Here is a 25,480-nt window from a genome sequence, read left to right as displayed (position 1 = left end):
AAGTCATGGCCCAAATATGAAGCAAACTAAAATGTAGCATGATTTTGAGAAATTCATGAAGAAAGGATATTTTGGGCTAGGCGCGGTGGCTCACGCCTGTAATCCCAGCAATTTGGGAAACCGAGGAGGGCAGATCACCTGAGGTCGGGAGTTCGAGACCAGCCTGGCCAACATGGGGAAACTGCATCTCTACTAAAAACACAAAAATTAGCCAGGCGTGATTGCGGGCACCTGTAATCTCAGCTACTCAGGAGGCTGAGGTAGGAGAGTTGCTTGAACTCAGGAGGTGGAGGTTGCAGTGAGCAGAGATCGCACCACCGCACTCCAGCCTGTGCTTCAGAGTGAGACTATCTCAGGAAAAAAAAAAAAAAAGATTTTTCATTTGCAGCATTATCCTTAAATGACACAGGAGTCAGGATGCGGGATCCCTAAGGAAAGAAATTGTGGCCTATTACAGTGAACGCTGTTTCCATAATCACAACATTGTACTGTTAATTGGCTTTTCAGCTTGTAGAATCCAGTTACAGATAAAACAGGGAAGACAAATATGTTTAGAGAACAAGAAAGGACATGTAATCAGTCTTAACAATGCACAAGCAAACTGGACAGAAATTGAGAGTTGGAAACGGTGCGGGGAACCTGGTAGAGGCTGTCATACTCTTACGTGGTTAAGAAGCCCAGAGACTGCACGACACTGATGAGTGAGTGAGCTGAGGTTTTCAGGTTTTAAGTTACAAATTTGGGTAAGAAATAATACATCAGGAACTCGAAGGACTGGAAACGGGAGGGGAAGGAGTATCTATGAAACAATAGCTTTTCCCACTAGCAGTCGAAGGAAATAGTGTAAGTATGTTATGAAATCACTGCGGGAACTGCAAAGAGACGTGATTGAGAGTGGTGACCTCTGGGGAGGCAGGACCCAGTTTTAATGTCATACAAATGATTGTTTTGTTTAAAAGGAATGAGGAAAAAGTTCTATTGACCAGCAGCAAAATGTGTTCAAAGGAGCAACATGACCATTAGATATCCCAGTGGCTTCTAGCTGTTTTGTTTTAGAAATCTTAGGCAAAGAAGCACTTCAGTGATGGGAAAATACTAAGTGTAATTGCAGATATTTTATTACCTGAATGTTAAATGTAGACTGTAACTGTTTTAAATCTTCCTAAACTTGCCCATATATAGGAGAGGGGGGAGGATTGCTCAATGCTGGTATAAACTCGATTGCCTTTCTCTTTAAGATCTTAGATTTTTTTGAGGTAAAAAAAGTGAACTTCTGTGAGGTTCTACTCAAAGACTTAAGATCCCTGGAATAATCTAGAGCTTACTCTATTTATTTATTTATTTATTTATTTATTTTTTGAGACGGAGTCTCGCTCTGTCGCCCAGGCTGGAGTGCAGTGGCGCAATCTAGGCTCACTGCAAGCTCCGCCTCCTGGGTTCACGCCATTCTCCTGCCTCAGCCTCCTGAGTAGCTGGGACTACAGGCGCCCGCCACCGCGCCCGGCTAATTTTTTGTATTTTTAGTAGAGACGGGGTTTCACCGTGGTCTCGATCTCCTGACCTTGTGATCCGCCCGCCTCGGCCTCCCAAAGTGCTGGGATTACAGGCGTGAGCCACCGCGCCCGGCGCTTACTCTATTTAATACAATAAACTCTTATGCAAAAATTTCACTTTTTCCGCAAAAGAACACATCTCTGCTTTTACAATGCCAGTCACTGAAAAGCAACATTAATTGTACATTAGGGCGAGACATACCCATTTCCAAGGTCCGGGTAACCAGGCCCCAGGATCGCATCCCACAAGGTTGTGTGGATGTTTCCAGGCTCTGGCCAGGATGTGAGCTATGGAGAAGGGTGGGGGATGGAGCCAGGCAATGCCATGTGTCTACGGTGCCATCCTGTGGTTGTGATGCTGTATTAGAGCATGTCTTCATTTTCTCCTCTCTAGGAAGGCCCTTTTGTCTACTTGTCTTTAGTAGGAAACGTTGCAAATTCCGATGGCTTGATTGCTTCTTTATGTAAGTAATTAAAAATGTTTGCGTTTGAAATGTTGGAGGAGGTTTATTGCAAGTGTGACTGTCAAATAAATGCCTCTATCACATATTGTATGATTTCATTTATATGAAATGTCCAGAAGAGGTGAATCTGTAGAGACATTGTAGATTACTGGTTGCCTGGGAATGAGGGTAGGGGTGGGAGTGTTGGGGGGAAATGAGGAGTGACTGCTAATGGGCACAGGTTTCTTTTTGGGGTAATGAAATGTTCTAAAATTAGATTGTGGTGATTCAAACCTGTGATTATACTAAAACCAATTCTTTAAATAGGTAGATTGTGTGGCATGTGAATTACATCTTAATAAAGCTGTATGTTAAACTGTTTGAGCCTGGGCAACACAGCAAGACCCTATCTTTAAAAAAAGATTTTTAAATGAGCCAGGTGTGGTGGTGCACACCTGTAGTCCTAGCTACTCAGGAGGCTGAGGCGGGAGAATCTTTTGAGTCCAGGAGTTCAAGGTTGCATTGAGCCACAGTTGCACCACTGCACTCCAGCCCAGGTGACAGAGGAAGAGTCCATCTCTAAAAAACAATACATAAAATAAAAAATGTTACTAGTGAGTGGCTGGGTGCGGTGGCTCACGCCTGTAAACCCAGCACTTTGGGAGGCCGAGGCAGGCAGATCACAAGGTCAGGAGATGGAGACCATCCTGGCTAACACAGTGAAACCCCATCTTTACTAAAAATACAAAAAATTAGCCAGGCATGGTGGCGGGCACCTGTAGTCCCAGCTACTCGGGAGGCTAAGGCAGGAGAATGGTGTGAACCCGGGAGGCGGAACTTGCAGTGAGCCAAGATCGCACCTCTGCACTCCAGCCTGGGTGACAGAGCCAGACTCCCTTTCAAAAAAAAAAAAAAATGTTGGTAGTGAGTGCAGATGGAAGAACTTGTAGCATTTAAACTGGGTGCTTTTCCCATACTTTTAATATCAACTTTCTTTTTATTGTACATACTTTTTTGTGGTCTTATAGATCCTTTCCAAAAGTCTTCTTGCTCATTGTCAGTCAATTAGCATCGATGTCCTACCATGTACTGTGTCAGTACCGACAGTTATTTTTTTTTTTGCCACTTTATAAAACTGCCTTTCTCAGGATAACTGCTTTCAGGTTTTGCTTCTGAAACTTTGCATCATTTCTTTTTTTTTTTTTTTGAAATGGAGTCTCGCTCTGTCGCCCAGGCTGAAGTGCAGTGGCACGATCTTGGCTAACTGCAAGCTCCACCTCCCGGGTTCATGCCATCATTCTCCTGTCTCAGCCTCCCGAGTAGCTGGGACTACAGGTGCCTGCCACCACGCCCGGCTAATTTTTTGTGTTTTCAGTAGAGACAGGGTTTCACCATGTTAGCCAGGACGGTCTCAATCTCCTGACCTTGTGATCTGCCCGCCTCGGCCTCCCAAAGTGCTGGGATTACAGGTGTGAGACACCACACCTATCCTGTTTATCTCATTTCTTTTCGTGACTCAGAAATCATTTCCAGCTAGGATCTGTGTGGGGGACTCCTGTTTACCACTAGTGTTAGGAAACATCTAGAGAATTGAGTAGGCTCATTAGTACTTCCCAGAGGAAAAGGTGTCATCTTTGATGCCTCAAGTCCTAGCCAAGGAGTCTGAGTCCCCTTGACCAGAGTTGAGCCATTTCAGATCCAGGGGCCCAGCTGAATGCAGCTATGCACTTTTGATCGGCTGCATTAAACTTTGCTCGGGGTTTGCTAGTGAAGCCCAGAGGCTGACAACGCCAGCCTGAGTCATGGCTCCTCCTGCTGAGCATCCTCTTCTCCTCTTTGCCAGATGCTGTGCTGACATCTCCTCTGGCTGTCCTGCCTGACATGAGAGAAAGCAAACAGCCCAGATTTGGCTCAATCCCATGAAATGTGAATGTCTAACACAGGCTTTCTCCATCATCTTCACGTTTACATTATGCACCTTAAAGAAGTGAAAACTAGCTGGGTGCAGTGGCTCGAGCCTGGAGCCCTAGCTACTTGGGAGGCTGAGGCAGGAGGATTATTTGAGCCCAGGAGTTTGAGTTTAGCCAGGGCAACATGGTGATACCCTATTTCTAAAAACCAAAACGCAGTAAAAACTCATTTAATGAAGGTGTCCTTTATTTTCATGAAAGTAAAAATCCAGTAGAAAATGTAAAGCAAGTAGTAGTTCCCAGACTCCAAAGTACCCCAAATCACCTGGGCATCTTACTCAAATGCAGATTCTGATACTGTGTGTCTAGAGCAGGACCTTCTGAGGATGACCTATGTTCTGACCTTGGCTTCACTGGAATGCAGGGCCGGCCATAAACGTCATGAATACTCGGTGTGTCCTGGTCTCCACTCTCTGGTTGAGGACACAACAATGGCTCTGGTTGAGGAAATCTACCCTGATCCTTAGTTTGCATCTTTTCCCTGTAAACCTCACCTAAGCCCCGTTATCAGTCACAGAATCAATGGAAATGATCACATCATCAGCCTCTCTAATGCTCCTGTTTGCCTTTTTATTGTTTCAGTGTTTAATAAGCAAAGAGATGGTCAAAGTTTAGCAGTAGAGGAGATACCAGGGGGACTGCCACAGGGAGATGCACAGGGACTAGTGGATTCCAGGGCCCCTTACTGTCTGTCCCCTACCTTCCTCTCAGGCATTAACCTTCCCCACCGGCAGCTCTGCTAAACTGTCTGTAGATTCAGACACATTATATTCTCAGCTCAAGGCCTTTATACATGCTCCTCCCTGAAACACCCTTATTTTTCACTCAGATTTGGAGTCACCTCTTGTGGTATAAGGCCTGAAATTAGGATTCAGTATTATGTCTGCTTTTTTCTTCTTCTTCTTCTTCTTCTCCTTCTTCTTCTTATTTTAAACAGAGTCTCGCTCTGTCTCCCAGGCTGGAGCGCTGGAGTACAGTGGCTCAATGTCGGCTCACTGCAACCTCTGCCTCCCAGTTCAAGTGATTCTCCTGCCTCAGCCTCCCTAGTAGCTAGAACTACACGTGTGCACCACCATGCCCGGCTAGTTTTTGTATTTTAATAGAGACAGGGTTTCACCTTGTTAGCCAAGCCAGTCTCAAACTCCTGACCTCAAGTGATCCACCCACCTCGGCCTCTCAGAATGCCGGGAGTACAGGTGTGAGCCATCCTGCCTGGCCAGGATTCAGTATTATGTCTGTTTTGATATCTGGTGAGATCCAGGGGGGGCCTCAAATGACCAAACTGCAAGTCTCCCTCTCCACTCTGCTTCCACATATAAGGTTCCCTAACCAGATAGCTCCCCCTGTCAAGGGGAGCAGGCGCAGTGCCTGCTTGTCCCCTCAGTAGCAGGCTTCAGTTCCCACCAGTCTGCCCGTAGAATTATCCAAACAAGCCAATCACATCCTTTCTCGGGAACCAGGGCTCAACCCAACCCCTCCTCTTGTTACTGCAAAGCCTGCCTCTGTGGCCCCTGCCCGATCACTGTTCCCAGGTACGACCCCTATGTGGCCCTGCATGGCGAGATGTCCTCCTTCCCTAGGCCATGAGTGTATGTGACTAATAAACCTCCTCCATCTCATCTGCCCAGTGTCGGGTGTTGTGTGTTCAGCCATCACCATGGCCCTCAGGCAGAAGTCCATCCCTCACCAACAGGGAAGAGAGGCAGTGACCAAAACACCTCCTCCAGGAAGTCTTCCCTGATGTTCGTAGTCTGGCTTCAGTGCTACTTCCCTGCCATCGTATTCTCTAGCCACCACTGCCTGGTTTTCAGCCTCACTAAAATGTGGGCCACTAAGGGCCGACATTTGGTCCTACTTGCAGCTGCATTCTTGGGGCCTACCACAGCACTTCCAAATGCTAAAAAAAAGACTTGTTGAAGGCTGGGCACGGTGGCCCACGCTTGTAATCCCAGCATTTTGGGAGGCCGAGACAGATGGATCACTTGAGGTTAGGAGTTTGAGACCAGCCTGGCCAACATTGTGAAACCCTGTCTCTACTAAAAATACAAAAATTAGGACAGGTGCAGTGGCTCAAGCCTGTAATCCCAGCATTTTGGGAGGCCAAGGCAGGTAGATCACCTGAGGTCGGGAGTTTGAGACCAGCCTGACCAACATGGTGAAACCCCATCTCTATTGAAAATACAAAATTAGCCAGGCATGGTGGCACGTGCCTGTAATCCTAGCTACTGGGAGGCTGAGGCAGGAGAATCACTTGAACGCAGGAGGTGGAGGTTGCAGCGAGCTGAGATCTGACCATTGCACTCTAGCCTGGGTGACAGAGTGAGACTCTGTCTCGGTCAATCAATATTAGCTGGGTGTGGTGGTGGGTTCCTGTAGTCCCAGCTACTTGGGAGGCTGAGGCTGGAGGATCACTTGAACCTGGGAGGCGGAGGTTGCAGCGAGCCGAGATCGTGCCATTGCACTCCTGGCTAGGCAACAGTGAGACTCTTTTTCAAAAAAAAAAAAGACTTGGTCAATATCTCTTTTTATTCCTGAAGAACTGACATTTTACTTAAGTGATATTTTATTAGATTTTAAGTGCACTAACTGGTGTATTTCACCTTTTGTATGTATATTTAAATTTAGGGGAGAAACGTTTCAATATGACAGTGTTTTCCAGTTAGTTATTGAAGGGCACAGGAGACTGCAGACAGTTGGCTAAGGACAGGTTGCTGACTCTCAGTGGCCTCTCACAGAACAGCCCCTCAGCACGTGCCTTGTGTGTTATTCCATTAAATAGCTAATCCTCTTACTGTCCTTTCTCTTAGGACAGCCTTTCGTTAGAAACCTTTGTCCCAGGCCCCGAGGGATCCTTCCTCTGACTTTTATGAGACAAGAGCTGTGTGCTGCTCAGTAGCAGATCACGGGCTCCTCTGTGGCCATCACACCTCTTCTGGATAATGCGAGATAGTATTAAAGGGGGAGACAAGGTCATCACTTCCATTTTTTTCACTGTAGTCATTTGAGGTCTTAGGACCAGCATGTATTACTTTTACACATTAAGAAAATAATTAAATAATTTTTAATGGCCTCTACAATACCTGGCCATCATTCCAGCCCTAAAAAGACTCTGAGTCATGGTGATCCCAAGAAGAAACCATTCTGATAATGGGTCTGGATGGATCTCTAAGAGCACACTGGCTCCCCAAGCAGCACAGCTGAGACTGTGTGAGGGCCATTGTGAGTCCCCTATCCCTGTGGGCGGAGACCCCCTCTGCCCACTCTGATTCATTCTGCAGTCCGGGCTCTCTCCTCCCCCCGCTGCCCGCTGTCCCTTCAGCACCTAGTTTCTCTTCTGTTATTAATAAACGTGTTGTTGTTTTGAGACAGGGTCTAGCTCTTGTTGCCCAGGCTGGAGCGCAGTGGTGCGATCTCAGCTCACTGCAACCTCCGCCTCCCAGGTTCTAGTGATTCTCTTGCCTCAGCCTCCCAAGTAGCTGAGATTACTGGCATGTGCCACCAAGCCCAGCTAAATTTTGTATTTTTAGTGGAGACAGGGTTTCACCACGTTGGCTGGGCTGGTCCCAAACTCCTGACCTCAAGTGATCCACCCACCTTGGCCTCCCAAAGTGCTGGGATTACAGGCGTGAGCCACCGTGCCTGGCCAACAAACATGGTTTTTTTTGTTTTGTTTTGTTTTGAGACGGAGTCTCGCTCTGTTGCCCAGGCTGGAGTGCAGTGGCGTGATCTTGGCTCACTGCAAGCTCCGCCTCCTGGTTTCATGCCATTCTCCTGTCTCAGCCTCCGGAGTAGCTGGGACCACAGGTGCCCGCCACCTCGCCCGGCTAATTTTTTGTATTTTTAGTAGAGACGGGGTTTCACCGTGTTAGTCAGGATGGTCTCGATCTCCTGACCTCGTGATCTGCCCGCCTCGGCCTCCCAAAGTGCTGGGATTACAGGCGTGAGCCACCATACCTGGCCATAAACGTGTCTTTTATAAACATGTCCTTTATAGCAAATTTCCCACATCTCCATTATACTTACAGAATTTACATGGAAATTTTGAAGTAAGGAATTACAATGTATTTACCAAGATCATGACTGGAGATTGTCTTTGCAAAATCTGACCATGTTGAATTCTTTTAAAATTCTGCTACTTACATTGAAGAGGGTGGGGCTGAGGAGGGCGCGTATGTGAAAGCATGCTGGAAACTGAATGATTGGACACCTGTAACCGGCTGCTGTTCTTAGTGCTTGTGTCAGGTGGTGAATGCATTTTGGTCCCAGGGCTTCTCCTGCCTTCCGCTAAGGCATCGTGAAGAACGCAGAGAGAGTGGCGATAACTTATTTTATCTCCACCTTAAAGGAAAGAAAGGTAATTTCCATGGACTGTCATAAAAACTGTTGCCATTTGAGTAACAACGTGGATTTTGTCTTTAGGGAAAGAATATGGCAAAGCTGATGCAAGATGGGTTTATTTCGATCCAACCATTGTGTCTGTGGAAATTCTGACTGTCACGCTGGATGGGTCTCTGGCATTGTTCCTCATTTATGCCATAGTCAAAGAAAAACATTACCGGTAGGTGCCCTTCTTCCGTCCTGCTGGAAGGAGGGGAAACATTATGTGTCCCAACACTTAGGTGACCTTTGGAGTAGGTTGTGACCACATGTATTTGTTAGATAAAAGATAGAAGAATAGAGGCCTGGCACGGTGGCTTACACCTGTAATCGCAGCACTTTGAGAGGCTGAGGTGGGAGGATCACCTGATCTCAGGAGTTTGAGACCAGCCTAGGCAACACAGTGAGACCCTGTCTCTACTGGGAATAAAAAATTTAAAAATTAGGCATGGTGGCACATGCCTGTAGTCCCAGATACTTAGGAGGCAGAGGTGGGAGGATCACCTGAACCTGGGAGGTCAAGGCTGCAGGAAGCCATGATCACGCCACTGCACTCCAACCTGGTTGACATAGTAAGACCCTGTCTCCAAAAAAAAACCAGAATAGAAATGAAAATTATTTGATGTGAGATAAGTGTGATGGTGCTACTAGGATTATTTCAGACTTTTCCGAATCAAAAATATGATAAATATTATTCTAATAACAACCTAGACTCTGTAGAGGCAAAAATGGTGCTAACACTCTTGGATGATTTGCCACCAATACTTTAGAGAATAAATTGGTAATATGTCCATCCTTTTTTCCCCCAAAATCATTTAAGAAAACTCCTGTCCCACTTGACAAAAAGTAAATTATCTTACATAATTCGGAGTCAGACTTGCAAGATAAATAAGAAATCTTCTCAGAAGCAGATTGTGAAGGGTATGGGGTGGGCAGAGTGCAGAGAGGCCAGGTGCAGTGGCTCATGCCTATAATCCCAGCACTTTGGGAGGCCGAGGCAGGCGGATCACGAGATCAGAAGTTCGAGACCAGCCTGGCCAACATGGTGAAACCCCATCTCTACTCAAAATACAAAAATTAGCTAGCCAGGCATGGTGGTGGGCGCCTGTAGCCCTAGCTACTCAGGAGGCTGAGGCAGGAGAATTGCTTGAACCTGGGAGGTGGAGGTTGCAGTGAGCCATGTTGGTTCCACCGCACCCAACCTGGGTGACAGAGTGAGACTCTGTGTCAAAAAAAAAAAAAAAAAAAGATTAAAAAGGTATCCATCCTATCAGACTCTGAGAGACTATAAACTCTCCTCCCTTCCTTTTCTTTCCTTAGGGACAAAGTGGCCTGGGGTGAATAGATTGCTATCCTGAGATGTCAAGTAGGCACAGCTGCATTCAATTTTCCACCATCTTGTAATGAAGAAGTCTTATTTAAAGCTTCCTTCCCCACCCAGTTTTAGAGAGATAGTTGGCAATAAAAATTAAATTTTTCCTTGGTACCTTGATATATTTTTCACTCCATGACTATGGTTGCAAACTTACTACATGTACCCATGTGTTTATTATTTCAAACATTTGTAATATTTGCATTATTGAGCATTTACTTGCCCAGTGCTGGGCTCTTTATCCTCATATCTCATCTAGTCTGCGCTACACTGTTTGAGGAAGGGGTTATTACTCACTCTTCCCTTTTATAATGGCTCTTGGTGAGATTCACAGTCAGGCCTCTCTGTGCTAAGTCAAGTGTGATCTCACTAAATTTCCCTAAGAATGGGTCAGGATCCCTGAGGGTCCTTACTTTGAGAATAATCTAGAAGGGCAGTGTTGCTCCCCTAAGGAAAGAATGAGCCTTCATTAATTAGCATCAAAATAGCACCACCCAACACCTGAGGCCCAACTTAGGGAGGTTTTCATAGCAAAGACTGTTGATGCTGCCATTACAGACAAGATACCATGACTCTGATGCCAAACTGTGCCAAGCTGGTGGTTCATCCGGGCTTCTTTCTCTCCAACAGGCATTTCCTGCAGATCACCCTGTGCGTGTGCGAGTTGTATGGCTGCTGGATGACCTTCCTCCCAGAGTGGCTCACCAGAAGCCCCAACCTCAACACCAGCAACTGGCTCTACTGTTGGGTTTACCTGTTTTTTTTTAACGGTGTGTGGGTTCTGATCCCAGGACTGCTACTGTGGCAGTCGTGGGTAGAACTCAAGAAAATGCATCAGAAAGAAACCAGTTCAGTGAAAAAGTTTCAGTGAACTTTCAAAACCATAAACACCATTATCTAACTTTATGAGCCAAAATGAATCAAATCTTTTTGTTTGGCCAAAATGTGACACATTCCAGTCTACACTTCGATTTTGTATTGGTGCTCCTGAACAACCTTTTTCAAATTGGTTTTAAGGTGACCAGTTTTCGTTGTGGTGTTGTTCAATTAAATGGTGATATAGGGAAAAGAGAACAGATTTGAATTTGTAATAATAAAATGTTTATGCATTTTATGGCTCGTATTAATCCACATTAGTAAAACCAATTATTGTATAATACTATAGTGTTATATTAATTTTTTATTCCACAGGACATGTTCTTGCATCATCTTTTAATCTTCTCACTAGTCTTTTTTGATTACCAGTGTGAAACCAGAAATGAATTGAAAGCTTCTGTTTTTATATTTATACTATTTAAAATTTGTGAACCCAACAAAACATGAAGATAGGAGCTGGTGAGTGAGCTGACGACTCCTGAGTAAATGGGTAAGCACTGGGGGTCCACGCAGATAGAGGATTGATTTATATCTGTCCTTTTTCAAGGAGGAAGATTGAAGATGCCTTGCAGAAATACGTAATACATTATAATGAAAAGTAAATCAGGAAATAGGAACACAGGGAAAGTGAGAGTGAGAAATAATAAGATGAACATGACATAAATATGCAAAATGCATGCCCTAACCTTCTACAGAATTGAGAGAAGGAAAGCACCAATTTGGCACTTACCCTCAGCACCAAGAGGGATGTGTGATTACATTGTGTTTCAGAAAACACTTGTCTGGGAGATGAATTAGCAGTTCTGTGGTGGCTGGGGAGCAGGTACTTACATTAACTTGTTCAGCGCTTGCCTTTCTTACTGGACTCTTAAGCTCACAGATCTGATCTCTGCCTTGCCCAGCACATAGACCAGGCCCTTGGTATGTTGTGGCGGATGCTGTAGCTCTGATAGCTCAGTCTGTGTTCCACTCTCCTTCTAGGTTGGCTTCCTACCCTGCAGAGGCTGCAGGCCCTGGTCCCAGATGCCAGATTGGTTTTACCTTTCAGAAGTACTTGAGAGATTTGGAGGGTGAAAATACAGAGGCCACTTTCTACTGTTTCCTTTCTCTCTCTCTCTCTCTTTCTCTGTCTCTCTCTCTCTTGTCTTCTTCCCTCCCTCTCTCTCCCCACCACCCCCACTGTCTCTCCCTCTTTTCTGTTTTATGCAGACAAGTAAGGTCATGGAAATGTGAGAGTTTGGCATTAGTATACAAAGTGTCCAACTCCCTGGGTGTCAAGAGGCAGTCAAGGCTGGAGCAGCAGGAATAAAGGGTCTGTGGGCTGAGTAGCCCCAGTGGTGGCCTCATTGGTAGTGCTGCCCTTGGGGGTGGTCCATTCTGTGGTCATCCCGTAGTCATCCCCAGAGCTTAGCCAACCATCTATATCCTATAACCCAGCAATTTGACTCCTAGGTATGTACCTCACAGAAATGCTTAATATATACACCAAAATGGCAGCATTATTCGTAATAATCCCAAACTGGAAACAATCTAAATGAGTAAGTTATATATACATAAATGGATTACTGTACAGCATGCTCAACAACCAGCTGGGCATGATGGTTCACGCCTATAATCCCAGTGCTTTGGGAGGCCAAGGCGGGAGGATCACTTGAGCCCAGGAGTTCAAGACTAACCTTGAGCAACATAGTGAGACCCTCACTCCACAAATGAAAAAAATTTGCTAGGTTTGGTGGCTACTCAGGCGGTTGTCCCAGCTACTCAGGAGGTTGAGTGGGGAGGATTGCCTGAACCTGGGAAGTCAAGGCTGCAGTGAGCCGTGATTACTCCACTGCACGCCAGCTGGGGCGACTGAGCAAGACCCTGTCTCGAAGAACAACCTTCTGCTACTCATAATAACCTGGAGAAATTTTGCAGACATAATGAGCAAAAGGAGCCACCAAAAGAATACATATTCTGTGATTCTATTGATGTAAAATTTAAAAACACATAAAATGAATCGATGGTGTTAGAAATGAGGATGGCCAGGCACAATAGCTCACACTTGTAATCCCAGCACTTTGGGAGGGTGAAGAGGGAGGATTGTTTGAGTCCAGGAATTCGAGGCCAGCCTGGGCAATATAGTGAGACCTTGTCTCTATAAAACCAAAAATAAAAAAAATGAAAAATCAAGAAATCAGGATGGAAATTGCCTTTGGGGACAAAATGGGTACAGTGCTGGGAGAAGTCATAGGGGCTTCTGGTAATGTCCTGTTTTTTTTCATTTGGGGTAATTATAATTTGTGATAATTCATTTGGCTCTACATTTATAAATTGTGTACTTTTCTGTATATATGTTATACTTTTTTATTTATATTGAGACAGGGTCTTGCTCTATCACTGGAGTGCAGTGGTGACATCATGGCTCACTGCAGTCTCAACCTCCCAGGCTCAAGCGAACCTCCCACCTCAACCTCTCAAGCAGCTGGAACTACAGGCATGTGCCACCAAGCCCAGCTAATTTAAATTTTTGATAGAAACAAGGTCTCACTATGTTGCTCAGGGTGTACTTTATTTTTGTTCATAATATCATTTTATTTGGTAATTTATTCAGTCAGATTTTCTGGTTCATTATCAGTAGTTATTTTTTCCTTCCCCATGGGCTGAACTCAGGCTGATGTGTTTTAACCATAGTCAGAAACCTTTATGAGGAAGTGAATTTTACATCACCTGACACGGTTCTGTGTCACCACCCAGATCCCATGTTGAATTGTAATTCCCAGTGTTGGAGGAGGGGCCTGGTGGGAGGCGATTAGATCATGAGGGTGGTTTCTCATGGTTTAGCACCATCTCCTAGTGCTGTCCCATGATAGAGCTCTCACGAGATACGTTGTAAAGTGTGTAGCACCGTCCCCTTCACACTCTCTTTTGCTCAGGCCATGTAGGAAGTACCGGCTTCACCTTGCCTTCTGCCATGATTGTAAGTTTCCTGAGGCTTCCCCCAGCCATGCCTCCTATACAGCCTGCAGAACCCTAAGCCAATTAAAACAAACCTCTTTTCTTATAAATTACCCAGTCTCAGGTAGTTATTTGTTTATAAATTACCCAGTCGCAGGTAGTCATTTGTAGCAATGTGACAGTGAACTAATACATCATCCATGCACAGATTTTTATGATTATAACAACTGCATTAAGAAAAACACCTTCATAGTTATTTAATTTGTTCACATTTATGGGATACATGAGAAAATTTGCTGCCTGTATGTAACGCATAGTGATCATATCCTCCATTTCTTAAAGTTTATTTTTTTTAATTTCTGGTATGAAGACGTGAAAAATGTCTCCAGCGGTCCTCATGAAGACCCACTGCTGTGCCCTTGACAGCAAATTCAGGACACCTCGGGCTGCTTTTAACGGCCTCCCTGGCGTGGGTGGACAGTGCACCAGCAGGAGCGTCTGCGCGGGCCTTCCCATGAGGGATTACCCAGCATGGTTCCAGGGCTTTGCTCTCTGCTGATCTGGCTCAATCCAAGGGTAAACAGAGTAGAACAAAATGGATGGGCTGCCAATCCTGCCGGCAGTACTGCAAGCATGATTTCTCTCCATTGAGTTTTTGCCGAGTATCGAATGGGAGAGAAATGGGGATTATACTCTGACGGGAACTTGGAGTACAGATCCACTCTACTGCCAAGTAAGGACATCTAAATGACTTCACAATGAAGTGAGCTGGGAGGAGGGTTGGTGTCCCCGTGTAGCAGTTAAGGAGCCACAGGCACTGTGAGTAGAATCCCGTCACGCCCTGACACAGGCAGGTGGGAGCAAGCAGACTGAGGGAATGCTGTAGTTGATTGATCCAAGATGGTACTTTCCCCACATTTTAACATCCTCACATTTTCCCCACATCATAATTTTAAAAATTAGGATGCATTTTACAGTTTATGTGTCATAATTTAGTTGGCAGTGGTTTTGGTTTTGTTTTGTTTTTTCTTTTGAGACAGGGTCTTGCTCTGTTGCCCAGGCTGGAGTGCAGTGGCCTGATCTTGGTTCACTGGAGTGCAGTGGTCTGATCTTGGCTTACTGCAACCTCTGCCTCCCAGGCTCAAGTGATCCTCCCTCCTCAGCCTCCAGAGTTGCTGGGACCACAGGTGTGCACCACCACGCCCAGCTAATTTTTGTAATTTTGGGTTTTTGTTTGTTTTGAAGAGACAGGGTTTTGCCATGTTGCCCAGGCTGGTCTTGAACTTCTGGGCTCAAGCAATCTGCTTGCCTCAGCCTCCCAAAGTGTGGGATTACAGGTGTGAGCCACCACACCCTGCCAGTTTTTTCTTTCCAAAGTACAGTACATCTTACGCTTGACAGCATCTTAGATTCAACGAACAAGGCACTGCCTCAATATTGCTTCCCTCTTCAAGCCTCAATATCTCTAACTACTTGATAAACAGTTGGAATGTATTTTCTTCCCTTTTTTTTTCTTTTGAGACAGAGACAGCCTCTCTCTGTCACCCCAGGCTGGAGTGCAGTGGCACAATCACAACTCACTGCAGCTTTGACTTCCCAGGCTCAAGCAATCCTCCCACTTCAGCTTCCCAGGTACCTGGAACCACAGGCACAGCCACCATGCCTGGCTTTTTTTTTTTTTTTTTTTTTTTTTTGGTGGCAATGGGGTCTCATTATGTTTCCCAGGCTGGTCTCAAACTTGTGGGCTCTGGCAGTCCTCCCGCCTTGGCCTCCCAAAGTGCTGGAATTACAGGCATGAGCCACTGCACCTGGCAGAATTTATTTGAAAAGTCTACATTTTGCTTGCGACCTTTAGAGATCTGTTACTCTGGTACCTTCTATCCTCTCCCCATCACATTGGTTGCCTGGGAGCCAGCCATAGAAGGCATGCTTTAATGAATATATAAAATGATTCACAATGGGTTATGAATAGCTTATATTGTAGGGAGTGATTTGTGCAAAGAATCCATCCCTCCTGCTGTGGTTTGGATGTGTCTCCCAAAAAGGATGTATCGGACACTTAATCCCTAGTGCAACAATGTTGAGAGGTAGGATCTTTAAGAGGTGATTCGGTCATGAGGGCTGTGCTCTCATGAATGGATTAATGCCATTATTGCTGAGTGGGTTAGTTATCACAGCAGAGCCTGATGAAAGGATGAGTTTGGCACCCTCTTTCTGTCTCTCTTTCAGTCTGTCTCTCTGTCTCACGTGCTTGTGCCCTTTTGCCTTTGCACCCTTCTGCCATGAGATGACACAGCAAGAACTCCCTCACCAGACGCAGTCCCTCGATCTTGAACTTCCCAACCTTGAGAACCATGAGCCAGATAAATCTGTGTATTATAAATTATCCAGACTCAAGTTTTCTGTTACAGCAGCACAAAATGGACTAAGATACCTTCCCAGTGTTGTTTATACTGTGAATTTCCTTTGCAAACTCTTTCTTTCTAGATAATATTGGGGCAAAAGTCGGCATAACCTATTTAAAAGTGTTTAAATGATGATGTTTGCTTGTATTTAATTATGTGAGCTCTATAACTCCTGAAGTATTTATACTGGAGCTTCAAGAAAAGTCTATAGGTTCCAGTATGGAAATTGTAAAAGAAAACCTTCTCAAAGAAAGTTTTGATGGAAATCAAAATGAAAAAGTTTGGAGAAGAATCCTTTGTTCTTCATTATTTTAAAATTATTAAAATCCATGTGCTCTTTTTCTTGTTTGTTATGAACTCTTGAGTTTGACTCTAAAGAGAAGTTATTTATAGAGAGAATAATTGAGCAAAGCCTTGCATGAGAAAAGGTTAACTGTTGCTATCCTTAATTTTTATTAAATGCCTTCTGGCCAGGAGCAGTGGTTCACACCTATTATCCCAGCACTTTGGGAGGCCAAGGCAGGAGGATCACATGAGGCTGGAAGTTCAAGACCAGCCTGGGCAACACAGTGGGACCCCATTGCTACAAAAACTAAAAACAAATACTTTTTAAAATAAAAATAAATAAATGCCCTCAAGGTTATAGACAGCAGCTGGCCGGCCTAAGGTGTGAGCCAGCCTTCTCCACCCACTTCCCTTTTGAGGGCTCTCCACCTTCTCTCTTCCCTTTCTACTGCCTCAAGTACCACCTTGAGATCTACAGACCCCAGACCTAACAAAATCCACTTCTTATCACTGTAGGAAACAAATCACACCCATTCACTAACATCAAGGAGTTAGTAACTGATAATGATTTGATGTATTACCCTTCCTGCATGTATTTGCATTAAAAAAAATTATTACGCAAATTGACATGTTCATTGCTGAAAAATGAAAAATTCAGATAAGCAAAAAATAAAAATGATTACCTCCAGTACCATCGGAGAGAAGCACAGTTACCTGTTACAAAATTAGTTTCTTTTTTTTTCCTTTTTCTTTTTTTTTTTTTTTTTTTTTTTTTTTTGAGACAGGGTCTCACTCTGTCACCCAGGTTGGAGTACAGTGGCGTGGTATCAGCTCACTGCCGCCTCTACCTCCTGGGCTCAAATGACCCTCCCACCTCAGCCTCCCAAGTGCCTGGGACAACAGGCAAGCACCACCAAACCGGGCTAATTTTTGTATTTTTTTATATAGACAGGGCTTCATTATGTTGCCTAACCTGGTCTCAAACCCCTGGGTTCATGCAATAGGCCTCCCAAAGTGCTGGGATGACAGGTGTGAGCCACTGCTCCTGGCCACTGCTTCTATTTTTCAAACCTTTTTCTGTGCATATATTAACATTCTGGTGAGACTCCTGAAGAAAGATTTTAACTCCCCCTTCCTTCTTCCCCTCTCTCTTCTTTGCCCTAAACTTATCGTTCAGGAAGCAGCAGTTCTACGTGTACACACAAAACCAGCTGTGAAAAGTATGACGGAAAAGGCCCCATTCTTGAGAATTTCATGTGCTTACAGAGACTGATAGATAGCAGTGATCATTTGTTTTTGGAAACAAAATGTTTCCTTAGATGCTGATCATGATACAGATCAAGTTGACATCTTAAAATATCTGCCTGGCCACCTCCCAGCTCTTAAAAAGAGATCAAGTATTTTGATCATGCTACAGCCTTAGGTCATAGGGGTGTAATCCCTTGTCTTCCAGAAGCCTTCCCTGGGTGCCCGAGGAGTTAGGAGGAAGGCATTCTGAATTCTCAGTCTTTGTCTATGTTACTAAAGTGGCCCTGGCTGGCATTCCATTGGAATTTTTGTACATTCACCTTCCCAACTCCACAGGAACGTCTCAAAGTCACACTTAGAATCCTAGAATCTTACATTAGTTAAAGGGGCTTTGGCGAGGTCCAGTTTATAGACAAAGAAACTGAGGCACATGGGTCAGATTACCTCCCCAAGGCCACAGAGCTTTTATTTATTTTTTTTTTTTGAGACAGGATCTCACTATGTTGCCCAGGCTGAAGGGCAGTAGTGTAGTCACAGCTCACTGCAGCCTCAATCCTAGGCTCAAGGGATCCTCCCACCACAGCCTCCTGAGTAGTTGAGACATATGCCACCATACCTGGCTAATTTTTAAATTTTTTGTAGAGATGGGGGGGTCTCACTATGTTGTGTCAGCTGGTCTCAAACTCCTAGGCTCAAGCAATCCATCCACCTTGGCCTCCCAAATTTTGTGGATTTTTTAATGCTCTAAAAAAATCAGCATAAACACATTTCTGATCACTTGGGTCTATTCATTATACTTGAGTAACCACTGAATTTTATTCTTTGCTTTTTTGTCTATGAATGGTCCTGTTTGTATTTTTCACTGCTTGGACCAAGTCACTCACAATGCAGTGCTTTTTCTAGAGAGAGAGGTAACAAAACAAAGGAGACTCTCAGGGGTCCCTGCTTTTTCACATTTGAGCAACACTACACTACAACACATTGCTTCATGTTCCCCGCTATGGTGTGTTTGTCGATGATGCATTTTAATAATAAGTAAGTTAGAAATTCTGCCTTTGCCTCTCATTTCTGATACATGGTGTTGTGTTGCGAGTGAAGGTGAAGAGATCTTTGGCATTTCGTGGTTACCTTTTTGGAGTCAGACTGATTTCAGTCCCCGGGGGTAGGATATAATTTGTAAGAACTGGAAGCAGGAAAGGGATTTCATGGGTTTGCCCCTGAGCACCCCTGGTTTGAACAGTTTCTCCATAAATTCAGTCCCTGTCCTGACATCTGACCACCAATATCCATGCGCCCTGTAACACTGACATCTGGTGGCCCTGGAGTAGTAGGACAGAAGTTGGGCGGCTGAGCTGTGGTTTTGATGAGATGATCTTATTTTATATAATAAAACAGATGGCTGTCGCTGCACAGGGGCCACCGCCCTTTCCCCAGGACCCCCTCCAGTGACTCACTCCCCTCCGCTCACCCCCCACCCACTTAGCACTTCTGGCCCCAGAAGCCTCCGAGCAGGTCCTGTGTCCTCTGAACACACTCCCTCACCCCCTCCTCCACCCTCCCCCGCTCCCAGCAGCAGGCAGGCTCTTGATGGCGGCCTGGGTGGAAGGGAACTGATCCCTTGGGTCTGTGTCCGCTGCCATGTTGGCCCGGATTCTGGTGCTGGATGGCCAATGATTTATTGCCTCCCAGGGCAGCAGGTGGCTGGGGTATTTTTAGTGTCTAAAGCATTTAGGGGAAGGGTTGGGAGGGGGTGGGGGCCGCCGTGAGGTCTGAGGGAGTTCACTCTTCCAAGGTTTCTGTTCAAAGCCTCTAGGCGGTGGGTCTCCACCCTTACCTCCTTCATGCCTTCCAGCTCTGGGTAAAGGGGTACCCACGTTCAAAATCACACTTCTGTCTTCCTGCGTCTGTGTGCCTTTTTCTTTTTTCTAGTCAGCTCAGAAACACACGCTAGAGATGGTGATCCCTTTGGGATGCCAAATTGTTGGGTATCTAGGAAAAGGACTGGCTGTGACTGGCACCCCATGTACATAGTCACTCCACTCCAAAGCACTTTGCTGCTCGTTGCATTATCTGATCCTCACTATAATCTCATGAATCCTATGGACAGGGATTATCGAAGAACCTGCAGCAACAAAATGTGAGCAGCCTGCCCAGTGCCATGGGGAACAGTGGCAGCCAGGCCGCCTGCGAAGGGTGGGGCGGGCCCCAGAGCCCAGGCTGGGCCACCAGGCAGTGCTGAGTTACAATTGCCCCTTGCCAGGGGGAGACTTGACAAGATGTGTAACTGCCCTCATCCTCAGGCTCCGCACCCTAAAAACTGCAACTCCTAGTGCTTAGCACATAACGTTGTGAGGACGAGCACGTAGTAAACACTCAATAAACTGTTCTTGTCTATTCCAGCTCACATATTTAGTGGCTTTGCATCTGTCCATGGTACAGGCCCTGAATATAGGACAGTCTCAGAACTGTAAAACATGCCAGGGTGCTCAGGGCTAGAGCAGAACAACTGGCCGAAAGCTGCAGCTCCTAAGCCAGGCACATCACAGAGAATAAAATGTAAAAATGTACAAGCCGTGCATCCAGAAGCTTCGTCAATCAGACAGCCTGAGACTGGATTTGCGTTCCGTTCACTCTGGAATGACTTGGTGGTGTTAAGTCTGTGATGCCTTGGCCTTGGCAACCCTGTGTTTTCTTTCTTTCCTTCCTTCCTTCTTTCCTCCCTCCCTTTCTTCCTTCCTTTCTTTCTTCTTTCTTTCTTTTTTTTTTGGAATCTCCCTGTGTCCCCCAGGCTGGAGTGCAGTGGCACAATCTCGGCTCACTGCAACGCCCGCCTCCCGGGTTCAAGCGATTCTCCTGCCTCAGCCTCCCGAGTAGCTGGGATTATAGGCGCATGCCATGATGGCCGGCTAATTTTTGTATTTTTGGTAGAGATGGGGTTTCACCATGTTGGCCAGGCTGGTCTCGGCCTCCTGATCTCAGGTGATCCACCCATCTCAACCTTCCAAAGTGCTGGGATTACAGGTGCGAGCCACCGTGCCTGGCCCCCTGGCTTCCGTTCTAAGGACACATTCTGCCTGTGCTTCAGAGAAGTGGGCTTTTCATCAGCTCCTGGATGGAATGGCGTCGGCACCAGGGAACCCCCGCTAGAGACCTAGAGAAATCGGGGAAATGAAATGACCAAGCCTACTGTAGCAGGTGAGTGGGGACGGGCTGTGATTGTAAACTGTCAGCTCCTGCATTTGCCCCAAACCAGCTGGGCCAGAACCCCTGGGGTTCACCTTCCTACAGCAGCTGCCTCTACCATTTCCAGAGCCTGACCAAGGAATGCAACCCAGGGTGCTGGGCTGATGGAGAAGGGCTGCTGTAGGTTGGATCTTGGCTTTGCGTGGGCCTGTCAGCACACTACAGGTCTGGGGGCCACTGAGTCCCGCCCCCTGTTGGGTGCCTCTGTATCTTAAAACTGGGCCTCTGCCTACATTTCTGTCTTGTTAACACTTCAGTTTTTCATGAGAGCAGAGCCTGTCTCAAACCTCAGTTCATTTGCCTGTTGGCCCCGAAACCCTAACTAGACCTCGCCAGTGGAAAGGGGTTGGCAGTGGTGGGAAAGATGTGAAGATACAAGGAGCCCGGTGCTTTTCCTGTTAGTGCCAGCCCTGACTGACGCCGACCCCTACTCTGGAAAGGGTTGTCAGTAGGTCTCTAGTCCATTGTTAAGTTCTGTGTGGAAAGGGTTCCATGATCATGATCAAACACTCTGTCACCATCTCCCCCACATGCCATGCCTTAGAGATTGGACATTCCCATAATCATGTTAAGCGTTTTGAGATGAGATGTCCGAAGTGGAGAAACTTGTTTAGTGTCATTGAACCCAGCATTTCTCAAGCATGTTGGACCAAGGAACCCTCTTTTCAGATCAGTTCTTTACATTCTTCAGAACTAGTGTTTCACAGAACCTACCTTGAAAACAAGGCCTAAACCAGGCCACAGCCACCTCGTGACAGCTATCAGCTGCTTTGACTTGTGGCTGCACTCCACCCCACATGGCAGGCATCTCCTTGGATGCTGAACCCTGCTGAAATAGAACCTGAGGTCATCTCATCACAAGCCAGCACAGCCTGACCCATCTTCCTAGCCCTAATCCCACTCAGCTTTGGCTTCCTTCCATTAGCCACCAGTTTGCCTAGGACAGCAGAAGAGAGGATTCCCCTGTGTGTTCACATCTGCCACACCACCCTCACTATTCCCACCCAGATAATGACACCTAAAAGGTGCAGCTTGCCAGGGGGCTGGGAGCCCATTGGACAGAGATTTTCTTGCTTCTCACCTTTGAAAATGAGAATTTAATTCTTATTCCCCAAACGCCACTCACACACATTTCCCTTCTTCCCTCCTCCCAATATATTTAGTTAAATGAGTATTTAGTATTTACATTATCGTGACTATGGAAAAATTATCCACAAGTGAGTCATTTAGGATACTGTGATTACATTTCTTTTCAGGGCAACATTTTGTTTTCCCGAGAGCTGATCATTGCCTTTTTTTCTTTTTTTTCTGTTTGCTTAGTTTTCTACATACTTATCAATAATTCAATCCCATCCTCTGTCAAAATGGAAAACTTCCCCGATATAATCAACTAGATAGGTAAACTGTTGGTGGTGATTGGTTGGTTGGCTGGTTGATTTGCAACATCCTTCCTCTAGGAACAGTTAGTCCCCTGGCTCCCATCTATTCTGGTTGCTCTGGAAGCCTCTGCATAGCCATGGTTCTGGAAATTCCTTTGCTTCCCTCTAGTGCTGAATTCCACATTGCCTAGATGCCCTGTCTGCATCTTGGTTCATTCTTTTAAGGGAGCAAAACTACAGTCGCGGCCGGGCGTGGTGGCTCAAGCCTGTAATCCCAGCACTTTGGGAGGCCGAGACGGGCGGATCACGAGGTCAGGAGATCGAGACCATCCTGGCTAACCCGGTGAAACCCCGTCTCTAGTAAAAAAATACAAAAAAATAGCCGGGCGAGGTGGCGAGCGTCTGTAGTCCCAGCTACTCGGGAGGCTGAGGCAGGAGAATGGCGTAAACCCGGGAGGCGGAGCTTGCAGAGATCCAGCCACTGCACTCCAGGCTGGGCGACAGAGCGAGACTCCGTCTCAAAAAAAAAAAAAAAACAAAAAAAAACTACAGTCGCTTCCTAACAGAAAGTCAATGAGCCCTTGAGTGTCCGAGAAATGTCATTATGCTAAGATCACAATTATAGTTTAGGTATAAAATTCTAGGTTGGAAATAATTCTTTCTCTGAATTTTGTTTTCCTTTCTATTTTTAAATAATTTTAGACTTACAGAAAAGCTGCCAAGACACTGCAGAGTTCTACGTAACGTCTTTTTGCAGCTCACATAGCCATAGTGCAATGATCAAAACTAGGAAAACAACTTTGGTACACTACTACTTACTAAACTCAGACTTCACATATAACCAGTGTTTCCAATAATGTCGTTTTATTTTTCCATGATCCAATCTGGGATTCCACTTTGTTTTGGTTGCTAAGTCTTCTCAGTCTCTTCAAATCTGGGGCAGTCTTTCTTTGTCTTTCATGACTTTAACAGTTTTGAAAAAGACTGGTCAGTTATTTTTTTGGAATGTCCCTCAATTTGGATTTGTTTGATGTTTTCCTCATGATTAGACAGTTATGGGTTTGGGGCAAGAATACCACAGAGGTAATGTGCCCTTCTCAGTACATCGTGTTGGGTGCTTGATGTTGGTCAGATTTATTACCGGTGATGCTAACCTTGATTATGTGGTGAAAGTGGTTTCTGCTAGTTTCTCCATCATAAAGTTTTTCCTTTTGCAGGTAATAAATACATTAGTGGACATACTTTGAGACTGTGTAAATATCCTGTTAATCCTCAAACTTTTACCAACTAATTATAGCATTCATTGATGAATCCTGCCTGCAACAATTATTACCGTAATGTTCTAATAGTGATTTTCTTTTTTCCTCATTTCTTTTACATTTATTAATTGGAATTCTCTTGTAGGGTAGAGCTATTTCTTTTCCACTTATTTAGTCATTCAATTATTTATTTTTATTAGCACTGACTCATAGATATTTATTTTATCCTATGGGTCACTGGACAATTTTGTGGTTCAAATTGCCCTCGGAAATTAGAAGGCTTTGCTTCATTATCCTTTATTTATTTATTTATTTGTTTATTTATTTATTTATTGAGAAAGAGCCTCGCTGTTGCCCAGGCTGGAGTGCACTGGCATGATCTCAGCTCACTGCAAGCTCCGCCTCCCAGGTTCACGCCATTCTCCTGCCTCAGCCTCCCGAGTAGCTGGGACTATAGGCGCCCTCCACCATGCCCAGCTACTTTTTTGTATTTTTAGTAGAGATGGAGTTTCACCATGTTAGCCAGGATGGTCTCGATCTCCTGACCTTGTGATCCGCCTGCCTCGGCCTCCCAAAGTGCTGGGATTACAGCCGTAAGCCACCGCACCCAGCCCTATTTATTTATTATCTCACTCTGTCACCCAGTTTGGAGTGCAGTGGCACTGTCATAGCTCACTGCAGCCTCGAACTCCTGAGCTCAAGCCATCCTCCTGCCTCAGCCTCCCAAGTAGCTGGGACTACATAGGTGCATGACACCAGGCTTGGCTAATTATTTTATATTTTATAGAGACAAGGTCTCGCTTTGTTGCCCAAGCTGGTCTCAAACTCCTGGCCTCAAGTGTTCCTTCTGCTTCAGCCTCCCAAAGTGCTGTGATTACCAGTGTGAGCCACGGCACCTGGCTCCATTACCCATTTTGTTTTGTTTTGAGACAGAGTCTTGTTCTGTTGCCCAGGCTGGAGTGCAATGGCGTGATCTTCGCTCACTGCAACCTCCGCCTCTCGGGTTCAAGCTGATTCTCCTGCCTCAGCCTCCCGAGTAGCTGGGATTACAAGCGTGTGCCACCACACCCAGCTGATTTTTGTATTTTGGGTAAAAACGGGGTTTTACCATGTTGACCTGGCTGGTCTTGAACTGCTGACCTCAGGTGATCCACCTACCTCGGCCTCCCAAAGTGCTGGAATTACAGGTGTGAGCCACTGCGCCTGGCCCTGGCACCATTATCCTTTAGATTTTAGTGTTGCTATTAAAAAGTTTAATGCCATTCTGATTCCTGATCTTTTGTATGTGACCTGCTTTTCTCTTTTATGATATTCAGAAAGTTCACAATATTGTGCTTTTGTGTTTGTTTTTTAAAAGGTATTTTTAAAATTGTATGTAATTTTATATTTATACTATATATTCAAGGTACACAAAATAATATTTTGATATACTTATCTTGATGTACATAGTGAAGCGATTACTAAAGTCACGCAAATTAAGATACCCATCATCTCACATACTATAGTTTCTTTCTTTCTTATATGTCTTTCTCTGTTTTTTTTGTTTTTGTTTTTTTTTTTTTGAGACAGAGTCTCACTCTGTCGCCCAGGCTGGAGTGCAGTGGCGTGAACATGGCTGGCTCACTGCAGCCTCTGCCTCCTGGGCTCAAGTGATTCTCCCACCTCAACCTCCTGAATTGCTGGGATTACAAGCACAAGCCACCATGCCCGGCTAATTTTGCTTTTTTATTTTTTGTAGAAATGGGGTCTCACTATGTTGCCCAGGCTAGTCTCAAACTCCTAGGATCAAGCGATCTGCTCCCCCTCAGCTTCCCAAAGTGCTGGAATTACAGGCATGAGCCACGGTACCTGGCCTGTTCTTGCTTTACTTCTCTGATAATTCATGCCCTCTACTTTTTCTCTTTTGTCTTTCTGGAACTGCCGTGATTCTGATGCTAAACTTTTGGACTAATTGTTTGATTTTCCTGTGTTTTCAGTTTCTATTTTTCTTTCTTTTTTTTTTTTTTAGGTGGTGTTTTGCTCTTTCACCCAGGCTGGAGTGCAGTGGCGTGATCTTGGCTCACTGCAACCTCTGCCTTCCAGTTTCAAGCGATTCTCGTGCCTCAGCCTCCCTAGTAGCTGGGATTTCAGGCT

General features: G+C 45.4%; 1 protein-coding gene and 1 long non-coding RNA gene across 2 annotated transcripts in view; one reads left to right on the top strand and one right to left on the bottom strand.

Moving 5' to 3' along the window:
* The window catches only part of EBPL (EBP like), a 31,174-nt gene extending 20,345 nt beyond the window's left edge, over positions 1–10,829 (top strand). The window contains exons 2-4 of the mRNA XM_015121087.3: positions 1,948–2,017; positions 8,386–8,524; positions 10,346–10,829. Coding sequence (XP_014976573.3) covers positions 1,948–2,017; positions 8,386–8,524; positions 10,346–10,586 — 450 coding nt within the window. The 3' untranslated portion in view covers positions 10,587–10,829. The remainder of the gene's footprint in view (positions 1–1,947; positions 2,018–8,385; positions 8,525–10,345) is intronic.
* LOC144336338 (uncharacterized) lies at positions 1,634–21,555 on the bottom strand. The gene is made up of 3 exons (XR_013408000.1): positions 21,424–21,555; positions 8,107–8,304; positions 1,634–2,575 (listed from the first exon to the last, which is right to left on the bottom strand). It is a non-coding gene; the product is annotated as an uncharacterized LOC144336338 (long non-coding RNA).
* Between the last annotated feature and the right edge of the window lie 3,925 nt (positions 21,556–25,480).

The sequence above is a fragment of the Macaca mulatta genome, chromosome 17, assembly GCF_049350105.2.
Source record: "Macaca mulatta isolate MMU2019108-1 chromosome 17, T2T-MMU8v2.0, whole genome shotgun sequence".
NCBI lineage: Eukaryota > Metazoa > Chordata > Mammalia > Primates > Cercopithecidae > Macaca > Macaca mulatta.
Note: the sequence above shows the minus strand (reverse complement) of the source record. Positions and strands in the feature narration are given on the sequence as shown.